This window comes from Petromyzon marinus, chromosome 43, assembly GCF_048934315.1.
Source record: "Petromyzon marinus isolate PM22_M1 ecotype Great Lakes invasive population chromosome 43, UKy_Petmar_22M1.pri1.0, whole genome shotgun sequence".
NCBI classification, from domain to species: Eukaryota; Metazoa; Chordata; class Hyperoartia; order Petromyzontiformes; family Petromyzontidae; genus Petromyzon; species Petromyzon marinus.
The window spans coordinates 1,341,339-1,357,648 of NC_133709.1; the positions used below are offsets into that span (position 1 = coordinate 1,341,339).

Below are 16,310 nucleotides of genomic sequence, written 5' to 3' on the forward strand. Positions count from 1 at the left end.
TCCTTCCCTTTCTTGTCAGGCGGTAACGGTGTCGCTAACCTGCATACGTTCTCCGATCCAAGGGTTCCCCTTTCTGTCTCTCGGTGCAATTCCACGCACGCATCTGTCCAGAGTAAACATTTCATAAATATACGAGCCTCTCAAGAGGGATGATATTTCAAATTATGCAGCAATTGCTGAGATTACCCAGTGCGCTTCTATTTTGCATCGGGCCCTTCCACATAAAATGCGTGCAAGAGTTTTGAAAGGTTAGCCTCTCATTGTTTCTGAAGGGAACATACCTTTCTTCCCAAATGTTCGTTTGCCCACGATATGTATGTATGTTGAACTTCTTTCACACCGTACGTAGCCAACCATGCTAATCTGGAGGTTCAGGGAAAGGAAAACAAACTAAACACAAAAAGCAGTTCTAAAGAAATGAGTTTGTCAATCTGGATATAAAGTGCATAGCTACAGTGGCTTCCTAATATCGGAAGGAAGAGCTTTCCAGACGGTCGCAGAAGCGCATGTGAAAGCGCCGCAATGCGGTGACCGTCTTTGCTCGATGGCCAGCCACAATCTGGCTGCTGAGAGCATGGCCGGAGTTTGCGTGACGGTGCTTTATGCTCATTTCCGAGATCACAGAGGGATTGCGGTTAATAGCCCCGTTGTTGAGACTGCTCATTCAGAGCGAACCCTATTTAATTGGCTTCATGAACATGCCCCCAGGATTGTGTACAACTTAACTTCTTAGACTGCAACTGATTTAATTATGGCCGGAGCTACAAATAGCTTAGACATGATCTGATTAAGAATGCGTACAGGCTTTTATTGTTTTTGTTGATTCATGCGTGTGTTTACGTGCGATTTTGAGGTTAATCAGATGGTGTGCTCATACAGTCAACTATATTGTGATGTAATACATTTAAATCCGACGGTGTGGAATTACATCCCAAATAACGCCAAGCAAATCTGACATCCAATAATATGGGATTTTATTTTAATACGATGGCTGAGCGCAGAGCCCAAAGACCCAAGACATCAAACGGCCAGCGACAAACGGCACGGTCAAAGTTGGTAACATATGACAGTTATAAACACGTCTCTTGAATTGAGCAAGGTTGCTATTGCTTGGGAATAGAGACGTTGGTAGGGAACTCCAAAGATGAGCAGTGCGAGGGGTGTGACTTGCAGTGTGGTTGGTGAGGGAGTAGGTGAGTGAGTGAGTGGGTGAGTGAGTGAGTTGTGCCCAGCAGTGTGGTTGGTGAGGGAGTGGGTGAGTGAGTGGGTGGGTGAGTGAGTTGTGCCCTGCAGTGTGGTGGGTGAGTGAGTGGGTGAGTGAGTTGTGCCCTGCAGTGTGGTCGGTGAGTTGGTGGGTGGGTGAGTGAGCGAATGAGTTGTGCCCTGCGGTTTGCGATCACAGCATGGGTGAGATGGAATTGTCAGTGTCTGTCTGGTAGCCTCGGGTCCTCTGCGTGGGTAGAGGGATCAATGAGCGAAGTTCACGGGAACAATCGTGGGTCGCCGATTTACTTGACGGCTCTGCGTTGATGTGACGCAACGAACGAGGCCTCTCACCATCGCAACGACGACGTGTTTATTTAGATGATGCTCCTTGCAAGCGAGTGCATTATTGTTATTATGATCAACATCGTACAGGCGTTGAGAATGCGTTTTCGGCTGTATTTACAGATGTGTCACGATCGATCACGTGTGCTTTGTTTGCTCTACGTAAAAAAACACATTCGGGGGCAATTTAAAAAGTGTCGCTTATGAGGCTGACGTGAACCCGGCCCCGGGCCAACCGGCTGGGGTTGCCGAGCAGTGTTGATGTCCCGTGTGGCGTGTTCACGGCGGAGCTTTCAGTACGACATAATAAACCGGCTTTTTTTCCAGGGTTGGGGGACCGTCCTTGCCTCGCCTCTTATTATTGGCCACGGACCACCCTTGTCTAAGCCTGGCAGTTGCTTAATCCTTTGGTAATTTGTCTGAATTCTACGAGGTTTTATATCTCGTGCGTGACTTTTGATTGGGAAAGTGCTGTTGAGAGCAGTGTACGCACTTAAATAATTTATTTTATTACATTTACATTTTTACTGATGTCCGTACGCTTAATTATATACCTGCAGTATCGCCACCTTCATTTTGGAAATAATTTAGCTTTAAAACATGTCTTGCGTTTGCATTTATTAACCGTAACATACACATGCAGCAATCTTAGGTTTACAGTGAGTGTAAACATACCACCTACCCATTCCTGTCATGTCATTAAGTGATCAGCAATAATTGTAATTACCGTATTCTCTGGGTTATAACAGGGCTGCGGAAAACAAGACACATCCTGACTTGTGACCAGTATCAATAAAGTCACAGACAAAGACAAATATCCCCCTTGTAGCCTTAACAGACTGTAGGGGCAAGTGCTGTTAGCAAGCACCTATGAAGGCTGGTACGGCACACGAGGGAGTGGGTGGCCAGCACCACGCCCGGCCGCCTTTGTCTCCCTAGTGGCGATGCTTACACACCATACCAAGCACTAATTATGTTAATCTGAGTCGACCTTGGGGAGGCCCAGGACTGGTTCGGATAATCGTCACTGGCGTAGGCGGTGAGCGGAAGTCGAACTCGGGTTGGTAGGTTCTAAGCACAGCGTAGCGCTAACCTCTGCACACACACATACGCAGCTGCCGAATTATAATACGCACCTCAAACTTTATAATCCGGAGAACACGGTAACAATTTAGCCACAAAATCATGTCGCTCTTGATCAAATGGACATTCTTATCACGTGAATAAACTTTCTGATTGTTCGTAATCATCACGAACCCACCCTGAGCTTCGATATGGGTGCGTGGACTCATAACGGATGGCTTTGCAGTGTGACAACTAAACCACAGCATGGCTGTGGCCTGCGTCGAACGCGCAATGTGCTGGGGTCTCTGAACCTGCGGGGGGTCGGGCGTAGACAGTAAGCGTACCGTGATTCACAGCCCTCGTGTCCCTGGTGGCCAGATCGATTCGTCAATCGCGGTGCGTGCGTGGTCGCGATTCGATTCGGGAATCCACGATTTTGGTTTTTGTCTCGCTTCCCGGCGTGGTTTCCCCCCCCCCCCCATCGTTTGTCCTGTTTCCTGCAGGGTTAAGTTCAGTGTATTGGGACGAATGTCATGTTGAGCGTAAAGTTATCGATAAAAAAATATATAATGGCTGTCGAGCCTTCTGCGAATCCACTGCTGGATGAAGGCCTCTCCACGCCGTGTCAGTTATGGGCGTTGTTTGACCACCGCTGATATCGCGATTCGATTGATCCACGGAGGAGCGAGGGTGACTGATGTCCACTCACGAGTCATCTCGCGTGGTCGCACTACCGAGCCCTACAAATAATCTTCTGTAGCTTATCATCAATAAACCACTTCGTTCATTCGTATAAAAACGTGTGGAAATATACATACATACATAAACACGTGTACGGAATACAACCAATCCGCCTATGTTGAACGTCCGTAACTTTGCAGTGTTTAATATCGCATCTTTATGTGGCCGAAAACTGTTTCTGCCGTAACTTTTCCATGACATTTGCAGCGTTTTGCTCTCATTACAATTTACAAACGCGCGCTCAAAAATAATAACGGTCGTCCCTTTGCTTTTGTGGTGCCGGGACTACGGGGCGGGAAACCTTTCCCTTTCTCAAAGGGGAACCTGAGGCATGCGTGTCCAACAAAGGCGCACGCACGCTGCGACCCGCACGCCAGCAGCTGTCCCACGACTGCAGATGCCGCCAGAGCCGTCCCCCAGGGGGTGCCCGCGCTTCGACGTCACGGCGCGAGATGTTCGAAGGCGCCGGCGGGTGTGGTTTGTCCGGAGCCCCGCACCCCCTTCCCCCCTAGAGATGGCCCTGAATACCGTTCAAGTCCCGAATCACACAAAGGGGTAGCTCGAGTGATCGCGCGACAGGTGCCGCCGTTTTCCCGGAGCCACGTCATCGCAGTCAAAGTCCCTCGCCGTGCTCCTCTTCCCGCCGTGCTCTCTCGCCGCTCGCTCCTGGTTCCTTGTGTCGCCGGGCGGGACGGCGATGACGCCGGGCTTGGCCGCCGCCGCGGAGCCTGGGTGGCGCCGCGAGGGCGCGTCGGGGCGTGCCTGCGCGTCGCCGTTCAAGCCGGCGAAACCGCGCCACGGCTTCGCCGCGGCCGCGCACTTGAGACGAAGGTCGAGGCATTTGGCACCGCCGTTCGGCGACCTCGGCGCCCGCGTGGGATCGCTCCGCTCCGCCGCTTTGTCGTCCTTGTCCGTGGCGCCGCCCGGTGCGGGTGCTTTGCGAGCGTCCGCCGTCGTTTGAAACCCGCGCGCGGGCCTCGCGTCGTCCGACGCTCGCCGTTCGCCGGAGTTCCTGCGCGACAGGTCGATGGCGCCCGCGTCGCGGTCCCTTTGGAGGCTCTCCAGGGTGAGATCCTTCTGGAGGCTCGCCAGCTCCTGCCGGATCCTCCTCAGCCTCTCCTGCACCTCGGGGCCCTGCTTGCCGTCCTCGGACATGGACCTGGCGACGCGCTCGTAGGCCGACAGCTCCTTCTCCACGTCGTCCGCCGACTGTTGGAGCTCGGCCGCCGCCGCCTCGGAGGAGCGAGCGTCGGCGTTTTCGGTCGCAACGGCGGTGCGCGGGTACCCGGATCCGGACTCAATGGCGCCAATGTTGGCGCCGTCGATCGAGAACTTGCCCCCGCCGTGGAACGAGCCGGCGGCTCCTGCCGTCGGATCTCGCAGGGATCCGACGCTGAAGTTGAGCGGCCTGTCCGTGTGCCCCGGAGGCTTGGCCGAGCCGGGCCTGTGCTGCTGCTGCTGCTGCTGGTGCTGGAGGCCGGCGCTCGGGGGGATCCCGCAGTGGGGGCCCAGCGCAGGGAGGCTGCACGGCAGCGAGAATTTCCTCTTGGCTTGCTGGGATCTGTCAAAAGTGGGAAGGAAGGGCACTCGTGAGTTACGGGCGCAGGAACACAAGCCGTAACATGGACACCACCTATTTAGACAACTTTATGCGAGGCCTTTCCATGCCCTGTCTTTCATGGGGGTTCTTTGGCCGTGCTTCGCCATGCTGGTCACTGTAGTTTAGTGTAGGGGGCCAACTGTTACCGGTTCAGATATCAGTTGTCACTCAACCCGCCGACACGACGAGTCTCTTTCTATTCGGAGTCCGTCCTTCGGCCCCGCTCAGACATGAGTGAAACGCGTTCGGACAAGCCTCGTCTCCGGTGCGAGTACAAGGTACCGCCACAGCCGCTGCGTTGCCCGTAACCAGATCCAATCGCTCGCAAGCGGGGGAGACGCGCCACCCCATCCCGCCATGCGTCGTGCCCAGGGCGAGCAACAGCAGCGGCAATGGCGGCAGCGCATTTGGTGGGGCATCGTTCTCAGCGGTGGCACCACGATTCTGGAATCACTCGGCCTCTTGGCCGCATCCAGCTTTCAATCCCGACCTTAGCCATGTTTGACTCACGATGTACCAATCGGCTTTGATGAAACTCTTTGCAAATGCTCGGATTGGACCGTGTTTGGTTTCATGTTTTCTGGCTGCCTTTTTTTTTCAAGCCAATCTGTTTACATTCTATCTTGATTTGAAGCTTTCGTGACTGCAGAGTGTTTACATTCTCTGTCGCATTTTGTAAAATGTTTCTACATTGCCTCGTCCGCTCTCCTCACGTAGTTGCTTTCCTTTCCAGATGTCACGTGATGCTTCTTGCATGGTAATGCAGTTTTCATGCAGCTCACCTCTTTACTACAATCGCCTCGTGCACATTTTCCCCGAAATTATCATTACGTGGGAAACGTTCCTAAAACGTCGCGTTCCTCAACTTGGTTCCAGCAACCTGGGAAACCCAGGTTGCTGGAACCCAGGTCACTTCCAAAAGTGGAAGTGATACTTCATGCGTCTCAAATGGGGTATACGCTGTCTCCTCCCCAAGCACAATTACATGGAACCTGGCTGCGTGCTCTGACACTTTGCATATACCCTCCCCTCTATTAAACACTCTATTACGCTGGACTTATTCGAGAAGTGTTTTGCGTTTTATAATTCCCACCTCACTCTTGAAAGGCCACGTAAATCCAAGTTTATCATTCGTGGAGGCTTTCACACCTCGGACCTGGGTCATTAATTTATTAATTCTTCCGCGGTCGCTGACCGCCCAAAGCTCTCGCGACCGCTCGCACACAGGGCTATCGAAGGGCACTGCTGCACTCTGCCTTCAGAATTCCATTCACCCGCGCCCGCATTTAGCGGCGGCGTTTCGCGAGCCCACCTGCTGACGGGCGGCGAGGAGGGCTGGAGGTGCGGCGAGCGGCTGGCGTCCGCGCCCACCGGGCTGGCGCTGCTGAAGCTGCTCACGCTGCAGCTCCTGCTGCTGCTGCTGCTGGGAGACGATTGCGCGCTGCCCGACATAGAGTGGCCGTTCACCCTGCTCATGTCCAGAGCCTGCTGTTTTCCCGAGTCCTTCTTCGGCGGCAGCACGGAGGCGAACGGGAGGGCCTCCACCATCGGCTTTGGCGGTGGCTTCGGCACCTTCGGGGGCGGCTCGCCGCCGGCCCTCATCTTGGCGGCGTGGTTATTCAGAAGTGCCGTGTCTGGCTTGAAGCCGTTACTGCCGTGCGGCCAGCATTTGGACGTCAGAACCACGGTGGGAACCTTCTTGCCCTGCAGCTGGCTGAGGTTGGAGATTTCAAACGGCTTCCCCGCCTTGACGTCGCCCCTGGCCCCGCCGCAGTACTGCTGCTGCAGGTCCTGCCAGGCCTCCGCCACGTGGGGCATGCGGAGCTGTCCCTGGAGGGCCAGGAGGCTCGGCAGGGAGTGGAAGAACTGGCCGGCGCCGACGGGTACCCGCGTGCCGCCCGCCAGCCCGTTGAGGTGCGGCGCGAAGTGCTGGTAGCTCAGCGGCAGCGGCGGCGGCGGCGGCTGGGCGCCGTGCGCGAGAAGGGGCCCGAGATACGGGTAGAGGCTCGGGTAGTTGGCGGCGGCCAGCAGGGCCGGCCCGGCCCGCAGGCTCGAGAGCAGCTGCTGGCGCTGACTCTCGAAGCCGCCGAGCAGCGGCGGCGGCGGCGGCGGGGGAGGGTAGCACGTCATGGAGGGCGCCGCGAGTCGGGGCGCCAGCCCCTGAGCCCTGGCCGCTTGGGCAGCGGGCGACGGGAAGGGGAAACCGCGCTCGGCGGCGCGGTCCTCGCCCTTGCGCGGCGGCGCTTGCTTCTGCACGGAGTACACGTTGGTGATGACGATGTCGTCGGGCTGCATTTCCCGGCGGACCTTCTCCAGCAGCTTCCGCTTGACCTCGTCCGGCGACTCGAGCCCGCGGTCCGCGTCGCCGTCGTCGTCCTCGTCGCCCGCCCGGTCGGCGTCGTCCGTCTCGTTCTCCTTGCTGAACGCGCCGTGGGCGCGCGCCGCCTCCGTCGCCCGCGCGCCGTCCTCCTCCGGCACCAGCACGACGTCGCCGCCCTTGCGCGATGCGAGGCCCCTGCCGGGCCTGTGCGCGAGCTTGGCGTCGGCGCCCGACAGGCCGTCCCGCGCCGTCGCCTTCTCGGCCAGCGCCTCCTTGACGAGCGAGAGCGAGTTCTTGCAGAGGCTGTACTTCATGTGGTTGTACAGGTGCGACTTCTCCAGGCAGGTGAAGGGGCACTGGAAGCACTTGAAGTTGTAAGGCTTTCCCCACGGCCTCGGGATGTAGTGCGGTTTCTTGGGTTTTCGGATCTTGTTCTTGTACAGAATCATGTTCTTGTCCAGCTTGGAGCCGACGTCTTCGTTGGTCATCGTGGAACCTTTCGCCGGCCTGTCGGTCGCCTCGGCTTTAGCGTTGGCCGCGAGAGGAGCTCATGTGCGAACGGGGGAAGAGGCGCGGTGTCGCGACACGCGGCGGCTCTCCGCCCGCGGTTGCTTCGCTCGCCCAGCGATTCGTTCGTCGGGTGGGGGATTTGAGCCTGCGGAAGGAAACGTGCCAATAAAAACAAAAAACAAGCGGGTTAGGAGGTTATGGTCATGATTTCAAATGCGGGGGGGAGACAAGACCTTCTCAGGTGCAAGCACCGCGTTACCTTTGCCGGACCACGTCATTTACTTTTGCAGAATGTTTGTAACTTGAGCGATGGTGAAACTCTTGCTTACAGCCCTCTCCATCGACTCGCTGAGCTAAAGAAAACGTTTTCATTGGGAAAATCAATAGTGATTCCTTGCTCAAATCAGCAATTGCGGTCGTGATGCTGATCTCCACAGCCCTGAGCTAGTCCTGGAAATTCCATGTTCCTATCAACCCTGGAGGGATGATGGGTTCAGTGAGCACCCCGACCAGGATGTGAACTCGAAACCTTCCGATTGCGAGCCGCTCGCTCTGAGTCGCACTTTACGTACCATGGTCAGATCCTCTCATCAGTTGGTCGCGAATTACACGCAAGGCAGGTTATGTTTGCTGTAGGTTTTTCACGCACGTTGTTCACAGAGGAAATGTTGAAATTAAACATTACGTCAACCTGAGTGCTGAGTAGTTTTGCCAAGATAAAAATTTCCAGAAATGGCTGCAGGCTTTTACTTCTGTAGATGCAAATTAGAAAGACTTGACTTTGACGAAAGGCACATCATTTGCATGTTGGTCACTGTCGAGGACACTTTTCCTTCCTGCGTGGCAGAATGACGGCGAGGGTTGTAAACAGAGTTGTATCATCGCTCCGGTTACGAGAATTCCACCCCCCGAGTCAGCGACGTTTCCTGGCAAAGGTCAGCGCCGGCGTGCACTCAGTGGGGGTGTCCACAAAGGGAAGGAGATGCCGCCACTCAAACCCCCCCGGGAGGTTCCTTCGCTTTACCTCCCCGTACAAGCCAGCCCGTGGATGGACAGAGGCAATGTTGGATGAAGAATCTCGCCTGTCCTGACAGCGATTAAAACCCGGCGCTCACGGACAACTTTAACCACCGCCCGGCTGACCCCGACTTCCGCGATTTGCCAATATCCACACCCAAAGACACCGCGTTGCACGCGTGACAGGGAAGCGTTTGGCACAACGCAGAGAATGATGCGTCGGAAGCTGCAGGGGGGGGCGCTTTGTGCAAGGTTAAGAGCTGCCGTCCCCTCTCGTTGACCCCGCTCGCAGCTTTGTCTCCCCACCCACTGTGCCCACCGTGAACCGAGCCTGGAAATGACCTCCTTGTGCCGCGGGTGTTATTCCGAATGGAATTAAGGAGGCTGGGCGGGGGGCTTGCCCGTCCCCCTCTCGCCGTCCCTCCCCGTAGTATCTCGGCCGAGAGACGGGTACAAGCCGGCAGCGCTTATTCAAATATTCCTTCGAGACTGTCTGTCGCGCGACGCAGCGCTGCTCTGCCTCGGGGCTTTTGCTCGCGCACGCACGCAGCTATCGTGAGATAGAACATCCACTCGCGGTCATCATTCGGCAAACACGAGTAGTGGGCGGGCGGCGCTGGATGTACGCGGTTTGTTACGCGAGTGTGTGCGTACGTGCGTGCGTTCACACACCGGTGGGTTTTGTGGCATGGCGCGGCAACAAATGGGCGATCCTGGGTTTACCAGATCAGCGCCGCCGATCTGCGCAACATTGACCGCCGCGCGGGGACGCGTAGCGCGGCACGTTTTTTTTCGTAAAATTCCATGGCGCTGCTATTTGTGCCTGCGATGCGAAATGTAACCGCGCTGCACATGCATCTTCACTTCTTCTCGACTTTTTAAACGTTGTAGCAAAGCGATGGTTGTACTGCGTACAGCAAACTACGGTAATTCATTGAGTTGCTGTATGTATTGTTTAGTTTTTTTACAAGCGGAAAAAGACGTGAAGATGAAATTGCCATCCGCGTTATAACAAAGTATTTGGTGACGGCGCTGCTGGGTTGGCAGCCGTGCACGAGCACAGCTAACAACAACTACTCAACGCTATGGCCGTAAAAGAAAAAAGATATAAAACATTTTTAATAGGCGACGTTTTGGGCAATGGCCCTTATCGCGCATCCTTTTCATAAGGTAGTTCATGTGCAATTGAAGTAATACTAATGTACTGTCAAACCATAATGTACTGTCACACCAATACGTGCCTAATCGGAGTTGTAAAGTTGTAAAGTAACTTTTAGACCCAAGCTTAACTTAGTCACTCATCAAACATTTAATCTTACGTTGAACCAACTTCATTTGGCTGTGACCAGTATTTAAACACACGCACACGCAGACGCCTATTTGTTCTTTTTTTAAGTCGGGGAAAATTCCGGTGGTTGGAGAGAAGAAAAAAAGGTTACACTGAACACTTGAAATGAAATATCGTTGAGTCAAACTGAATACTTGAAGCGAAAATGCAAATCAAAACCAAAATCTAAACTCGTTGGCAAACGTACCTCTCGACGGCTCGTTGAAGGACCGGTGAAAAAACTGGAACACAACTCCTCGGCTGAAGCGGCTCATCTGCCGCCGGGGGACCCTCTGGAGTAGCGGAGGCGCTCCTGAGCGCGAGGGCCGATCCACGGCGCTTAAGGTCTCGTTTGCCCCAGCGGTGAAGCTCGACGCTGCGATATCTCGAAACGAGTGAGGATGCGGCGTTCCGCGGCGTTGTATAAGAAACGCGTTCCGCCGCGGGCTCGCGTCTGTCGAAACCTGCCGAAAGCTGGCCGAACTGGGCTCGTTTGGCCCGCCGGCTATGATGAGGACACGGTCCAATCTGGCCACCGTCGATTCCGCTGCCGACTCCGAGCCAAGTCCAGACCAGCGGCAGCCTGACCCAAACCCAACCGGGTCGGTTTGGGGCGCTTATTTATTTATTTACGATAACATTTACGAGTCCCAAAAACACCTGACTGAGAAATCCGCCCCACCCCCGCGCGCGCTCCGCACCCACCCCGCCTCCCCCCCAGCCCCCCACCGTCACCTGATGCTGCCTTGGAAATTAGCAGCGAGTCCCACACTCGTCTTGTGTTGTCGTCGTCGTCATTACCGTCACGGTCATCGTTAGCCGCTCAAAATCATGCTGATGCCGTTGCTTCGATCTGTTGTGTGCAGCCACAGATCGTTGTGTGGTCCCGACCACCACGGGTCCACTTAGTAATCCGCCACCTCTTGACTGCCGCAGAGGGCATTTTCTGAGTGTTTATTGCTGGCCCTTGTCATATTCGTTCGATTATTCTTTCCCCGTGTCCAGTCGCGTCAACTGTCCAAAAGAAATAACGATTTCAACTGATCTACTTGGCTGATTGGACTCGCAGCGTGTGCTCGTAACTGGCCGGCATGGCGTACGAGAAGTGACATCTGATATGTGAACACACAACATACACTGCTGTGCCCGATAGAATGGTGGAATATTGTTGTCAGAGCCCCTGGTTATTGACACGATGTGGGGGGGGGGGGGGGGTGGGGACTTGTTCTCCTCCACATTGAAATAATTAAAATAATTACTTCTCATTAATTTAGAGTTTTAAATGAAGTGGAGGCGGCGCTCATCCCCCGTTCACGGCGCTGATCCCAGCGGTGGAAATTCCACGTCCCCGTGGCACGGACGAGTCCATCCACGGGACGACCGCCAGTTTGCTTCTCCACAATGGGGTTACCAAATAATTATTTATAATTATTTTTAATAATTGAATTCATCCGTTGAATCATGAGATTTCACCTGTTAAAGATGCTTTTACTCCATAATAGAGGTTTTTTGGATTAGATCGTGTAAATATTAATGTATTGTTAAACCCACCACCACCCGACACAGCCAAATTAGTAAGGTTGGTCACGTGAACAGAACGTGCCAAATCGTTACTAGTACAACACACCGGTGTGCTGGAGAGCAAATCCACAACATTTACAAACTGAGTATGACGTTTCTACAGTAATTACAACTAGAATCATCAGGCAACAGCCACGTTTGTGGAGAAATCCTCCTCCTGTGTTATCGTGATAACGAGCGCCGCTGTCACCGCTGTCCGAGTTGCTCGTCTTTCTGCGAAAGCTTTTGTCGCCGGCCTACCGCAGACAAAAAAACCGAAACCAAGTGCTGCGACGCGTGCCCTCGTTTGCGGCGCTCTCTTCTCCGCTCACGAGTGAAGGAGCAGGCGGAGTGCGAAGCAGTTCCCATTGGGCTCTCTCGGCGCGCCTTCCATCGCTCCGTCATCCCTTCCCAGACAAGGCCAGGTGAAAAATCCCAGCTTGTCCACAACAGCACTTGTCATTGTGTCGACCCAGGAGAGACTGAAGTGACAGGTGACCCCCAACTGGGAGTTGAACTTGTAACTCGCGCGACGTGCCCCGACCTATCGCAACCGCCCGGTGGGAATGCATTCCTTCGGGTGGTTGATAGCAAAGATGAGTGCTGCCTTGCGGGATCTCAGAAGTGGAACTCAGAAGCGGTCGCGCCCCCGAGAGAGAGAGCGACCCCTTCTCTCTGATGGCATTGCGAAGTTTACAACGTCAGGCTCCGCACCATTTGAAGTGGGTTGGGCGCTACTAGGTACATGGTGGTTCACCGATTAAGATCGGCTCATTGCGCTCACGATACATGCCAAGTGAATTATACGATCATCTCCCATTTTGCGCCGAATGAGCGAACCGAACTGTGCTCACGAGACAGAAAAAACTAGAGACGGTACGAGTCGGACGGGATGATAAAACAAACAAAAAAAGCTAAACATATTCAATGATTCTTGACTCAAAAACGTCAGCTTATAATCACGAACGTTCGTGGAATTGCGGCAAGTGACGGTCGGCGCACCGGTTGCTCCCGAGCGTGCTACCCCGACGGCCCTCGTGACCGGGGCAGAAACTCGTCTACGTCGGTCTCTTGGACCTAGGTCGCGCTCTCGCTCGCGACCGAGAAAGTAAATCCCTGGTGGGGTCGCTCGCCCCGTCCGTTGGCAGCGCCGCGGCGTGAGCACGCGTCCCGCTGGCAGCGCACCACGCTCTCCGGTATGTTTTGAACGCGCGCGTCGTTCGTTGCCGCTCGCTTGGCTCCACCGGCGTGCGGTAAACGGCGGCATTGTTGCTCGTCGGCCGGGCGACGGGCGGGAGCTGGCTCGGGGGCACGAACCGCGCACCTTTGGGAAGACGCGGCGCCTCGTTCGCGCCGCAGAATTCCAGTGGGGGAGGGGCGAAGGCAGCCACGGAATGCGCCCTCGCGGGGGAGTTCGCTACCAAAACCGTCTCTCGGTTTTCGCCGTTCCCCTTTTTACGTTACAGAATCGACGCGTTGACGCGAGGTCCAGTCGGAGTGGTTTGCCGGGCCCCACCGAGTTCATCGTTTTAAATTAAGCGGGAGGCGGTGCTCGTACCCGCGGTGGAAATTCCACGTCCCCGTGGCACGGACGAGGCCATCCATGGGTCGACCGCCGGCTCGCTTCCCGAACAATGGGGTTACCAAAGTGGAAATCTGATAAGGTGGAGCGCGCGGTCGTTGGCGGAGGCCGCCCGCACTGGCCGTGGCCGTGTTGTGCAAACACTGCGGATATAACTGTCGGCGGTTGTGCGGCCCTGGAAATGCGGCTCGAGGCAGATCTCCCCGTGCCCTCTGTACGCCTGCAAGCTTTGTGTCGGCAAACCAAGATGTCGGGCCGGTGGCGGGCGGGGGGGGGGTGATGTTTTTGTACGTTTGAAGTGTCTCCGTGCGAGATGGTGGCGCGTAAACGCGCCGTCGATTACAGCACAGAGGTCACGTGGTGACGTGAAGGGGCACTCCGTGGCCAGACCAATAATGTGTTCAGCTGCATCTGCGGTGGTGATTGCGATTCCAGAGTTGCTCGCTACTTTCGTGTTTATTTGCTTTTAAGTTTTTGCACCGACAGGCAGCTTGTTGTTACATGAAGGGGGCTGTGGGGTTTTGGCAGCACAGTTGCGCGCACATGGGTTTGTTGACCTGTCAGGTCTTGCAGCCTGAATGGTGGTGGGTGACTGTGGGTGGCTGTGGGTGGTGGTGTGTAGTGGTGGATGGTGGTGGGTGGCTATGAGTATGTTTATATTGTCAAACTTGTTTCGCACCGTACGTAGCCAACCATGCTAATCAGAGGTGAGTAGTGGATGGTGGTGGTCGTGGGTGGCTGTGGGTGGTGGTTGTGGGTGGCTGTGGGTGGTGGTGGTTGTGGTGGTAGGTGGGTGACGGTGGGTCGCGCGGTGTGACAATCCATGGGTTTTTTATGCCACGAATCTTACTGTTTGTGTACAAATCGCGGTAGCTTTGTTTCCATCACTTTCTCAATCAGTCGTAAGATAAACAATGACAGCTGCAAATCGCTACCTTAACGTACTAACCGGCACAGTGTAACGGTTGTCAGCCAAATAAATTCCCAATGCTGAATCATCATCTGCAAAGTATTCAAGTGGGGATCGCACGCAGCCCCAAGTGCACAAAATGCCGCGTGTTATGGAGAAGGACCATTGGCCACAACGTCACCTATTACACGGTTTCTTTTGAAGCCCACACACGATGTTATTGACGAACGTGTTGTTGAGTTTTAGTCACCAATACCACTGCGTGGCAAACCTGGCAGCACCCTCGTGAAAACGCGTCTCGAGCCTCGGTGAGCTTTTTTCCAGTGTAAACAAGCCAAATGAAACACGAAAATTAAACATCGCAATCGCCTCTCCCTTGCGCTCACAGTGACACGCGTGGGCCACTAGCGCAGCCAGCACTCAGCCGGTCTCCGCGCGCGCCACTCGACGGCTCGGCAGCCCCCTCGCTGGCTACCCCCCCCCCCGACCCCTCCGTTGCTGTGCCGGTGCCCCTCGCACCGCAAGCTCCGGCGACGGCGGCAGTGACCCCCCCCCCCACTACCGAAAGTCGCGCTTCCGATCCCAACCCCCCGCCGAACCTCCGCAGCTGCTTGCGGAGGAAGGGCAAGTGTCCGGGGTTGTTGGCAGCGCCCCCCCCCCCACACCACCATCCCCCACATCCCGTCATCGTCAGGGATTGAACTCGGGCCGACCGAGATGTCTGCCCATCCCACCCGGTCTCACCGAGTAAATTTGCTCGGTAGGCGCTTTGGCGGTTCCACCTCCGGGATATTTTCCAGTTTGCGTTTGCCGCCTCTAAGACTTCGCCGCCTCTAAGACTTCGCCGGGAACGCTCGGCCGGGAGCAGGGGATGGTGGGGTTGTTGTTGTTGTTTAACTATTAGCACTTTTAGCATCGGGCTCTTAGCATCGGGCTTTTAGCATCGGGCTCTCGGCGCTCTGAGGCTTAACGCTGCGGTGCAGAAACAAAACGCAAGCTGCCTTGGAGACTCGCCACGTTAATAATTTTTCTGTATTCTCTCGCAAAATAGCGCGACCGCACCTTAGCCGTGTTGTTAAATGCTTAGGATTCTTGGCGTATTTCTCCGCTCCTGCCTCTGAGCCATTTCACCGAGGCCTGCTGCCTTTGTCTCGAGTTGGATGACAAGATTCGCATTCATCGCTTCTCTCGTCACGTCGACTCAAGGCTCAGCACCTTGCGGTTACTCTGCAGCAGCCGAGGTATCGTGCTGTCCCAACGGAGCACGAGTTTGGGAATCGCTGAACGACCGTCGAAGGCGTGTGCCGTTGTTCTCAACAGACGGTTTACACACGTGTCCCTGTTGCAATGTGGTCACCCAGAACAGACCATGGAACGTATAACGACTGGATGACCGATTGACAAACACGGAGGAGGTATCGCAGCCGTGCACCGCAGCGCTACTCCCGACGCACTTATCTCAATTAATAACCCCACCTCGATTTAAAATTATCTCTGTTGCTCTACAGCAACATCGGCCATGCGAAGCAGACAGGTTAAATGGACGCTGACAAACGTCACCGTTTGCACTTTGCTTAGAGGAGTACATGCGGTTGTCGTGTGCGGTTGTCGTGTGCGATGGCATGCGCGGCGGTTACCTGCACCGCACCACCCAGTGTGGTGCATCGCCGGAACGGTGACGAGAGTTCCTCGCCTCTCTGCACCTCTGCGAGTCAACACACGGCCGCCGCCGCCGCCCCGTGCTGCTAAAGCTCGCGCGGGGCCTTCGAGCGTCGGTAAAGATCCCGGCCCCCACGGCCAATTTAAACCCGCGGCGCGCCCAACAAAGTGAACGCGAGCACGAGAAGCGAAAAATTACCTTGAGCACTTGCTTTCTTTCTAGAGAGATGACAGAATTGCTGGAGAGAATAATAAAAGTCTGCTGGGGGGAAAAGGAAAGAGGGAGCCCTTCTTCGTCTGGGTAACTTTTTTCTGGCGACGCGTCAGGTGCGGTTTTCGGCGAAGTGCGACTCTGCGAGCTCTGTGGGTGGGAACTTTTTTTTATCATCGCTCGTCTGCGCCCCGCGGCGACGCGGATAAACTTGGCGTTGGCGTGAGCATGCCGAGTGGGATGGGCCGTCGCCGCTCGCC

At 55.3% G+C, this 16,310-nt stretch overlaps 2 protein-coding genes across 3 annotated transcripts in view; one reads left to right on the forward strand and one right to left on the reverse strand.

Moving 5' to 3' along the window:
- TBCD (tubulin folding cofactor D) overlaps positions 1–16,310 on the forward strand; it is a 124,357-nt gene that overhangs the window by 33,029 nt on the left and 75,018 nt on the right. The gene's annotated exons all lie outside the window — the stretch shown is intronic.
- Positions 958–16,269, reverse strand: LOC116951458 (uncharacterized). 2 transcript variants are annotated; one of them, XM_032970077.2, is made up of 3 exons: positions 16,039–16,269; positions 6,267–7,929; positions 958–4,915 (listed from the first exon to the last, which is right to left on the reverse strand). In XM_032970077.2, exons 2-3 carry the CDS (start codon positions 7,760–7,762, stop codon positions 3,898–3,900), a joined length of 2,514 nt encoding a protein of 837 aa, XP_032825968.1. In that variant the 5' UTR covers positions 7,763–7,929; positions 16,039–16,269; the 3' UTR covers positions 958–3,897. The 2 variants fall into 2 exon arrangements, with proteins under 2 accessions (XP_032825968.1, XP_032825969.1); XM_032970078.2 differs by lacking the exon at positions 16,039–16,269 and adding an exon at positions 10,337–10,821.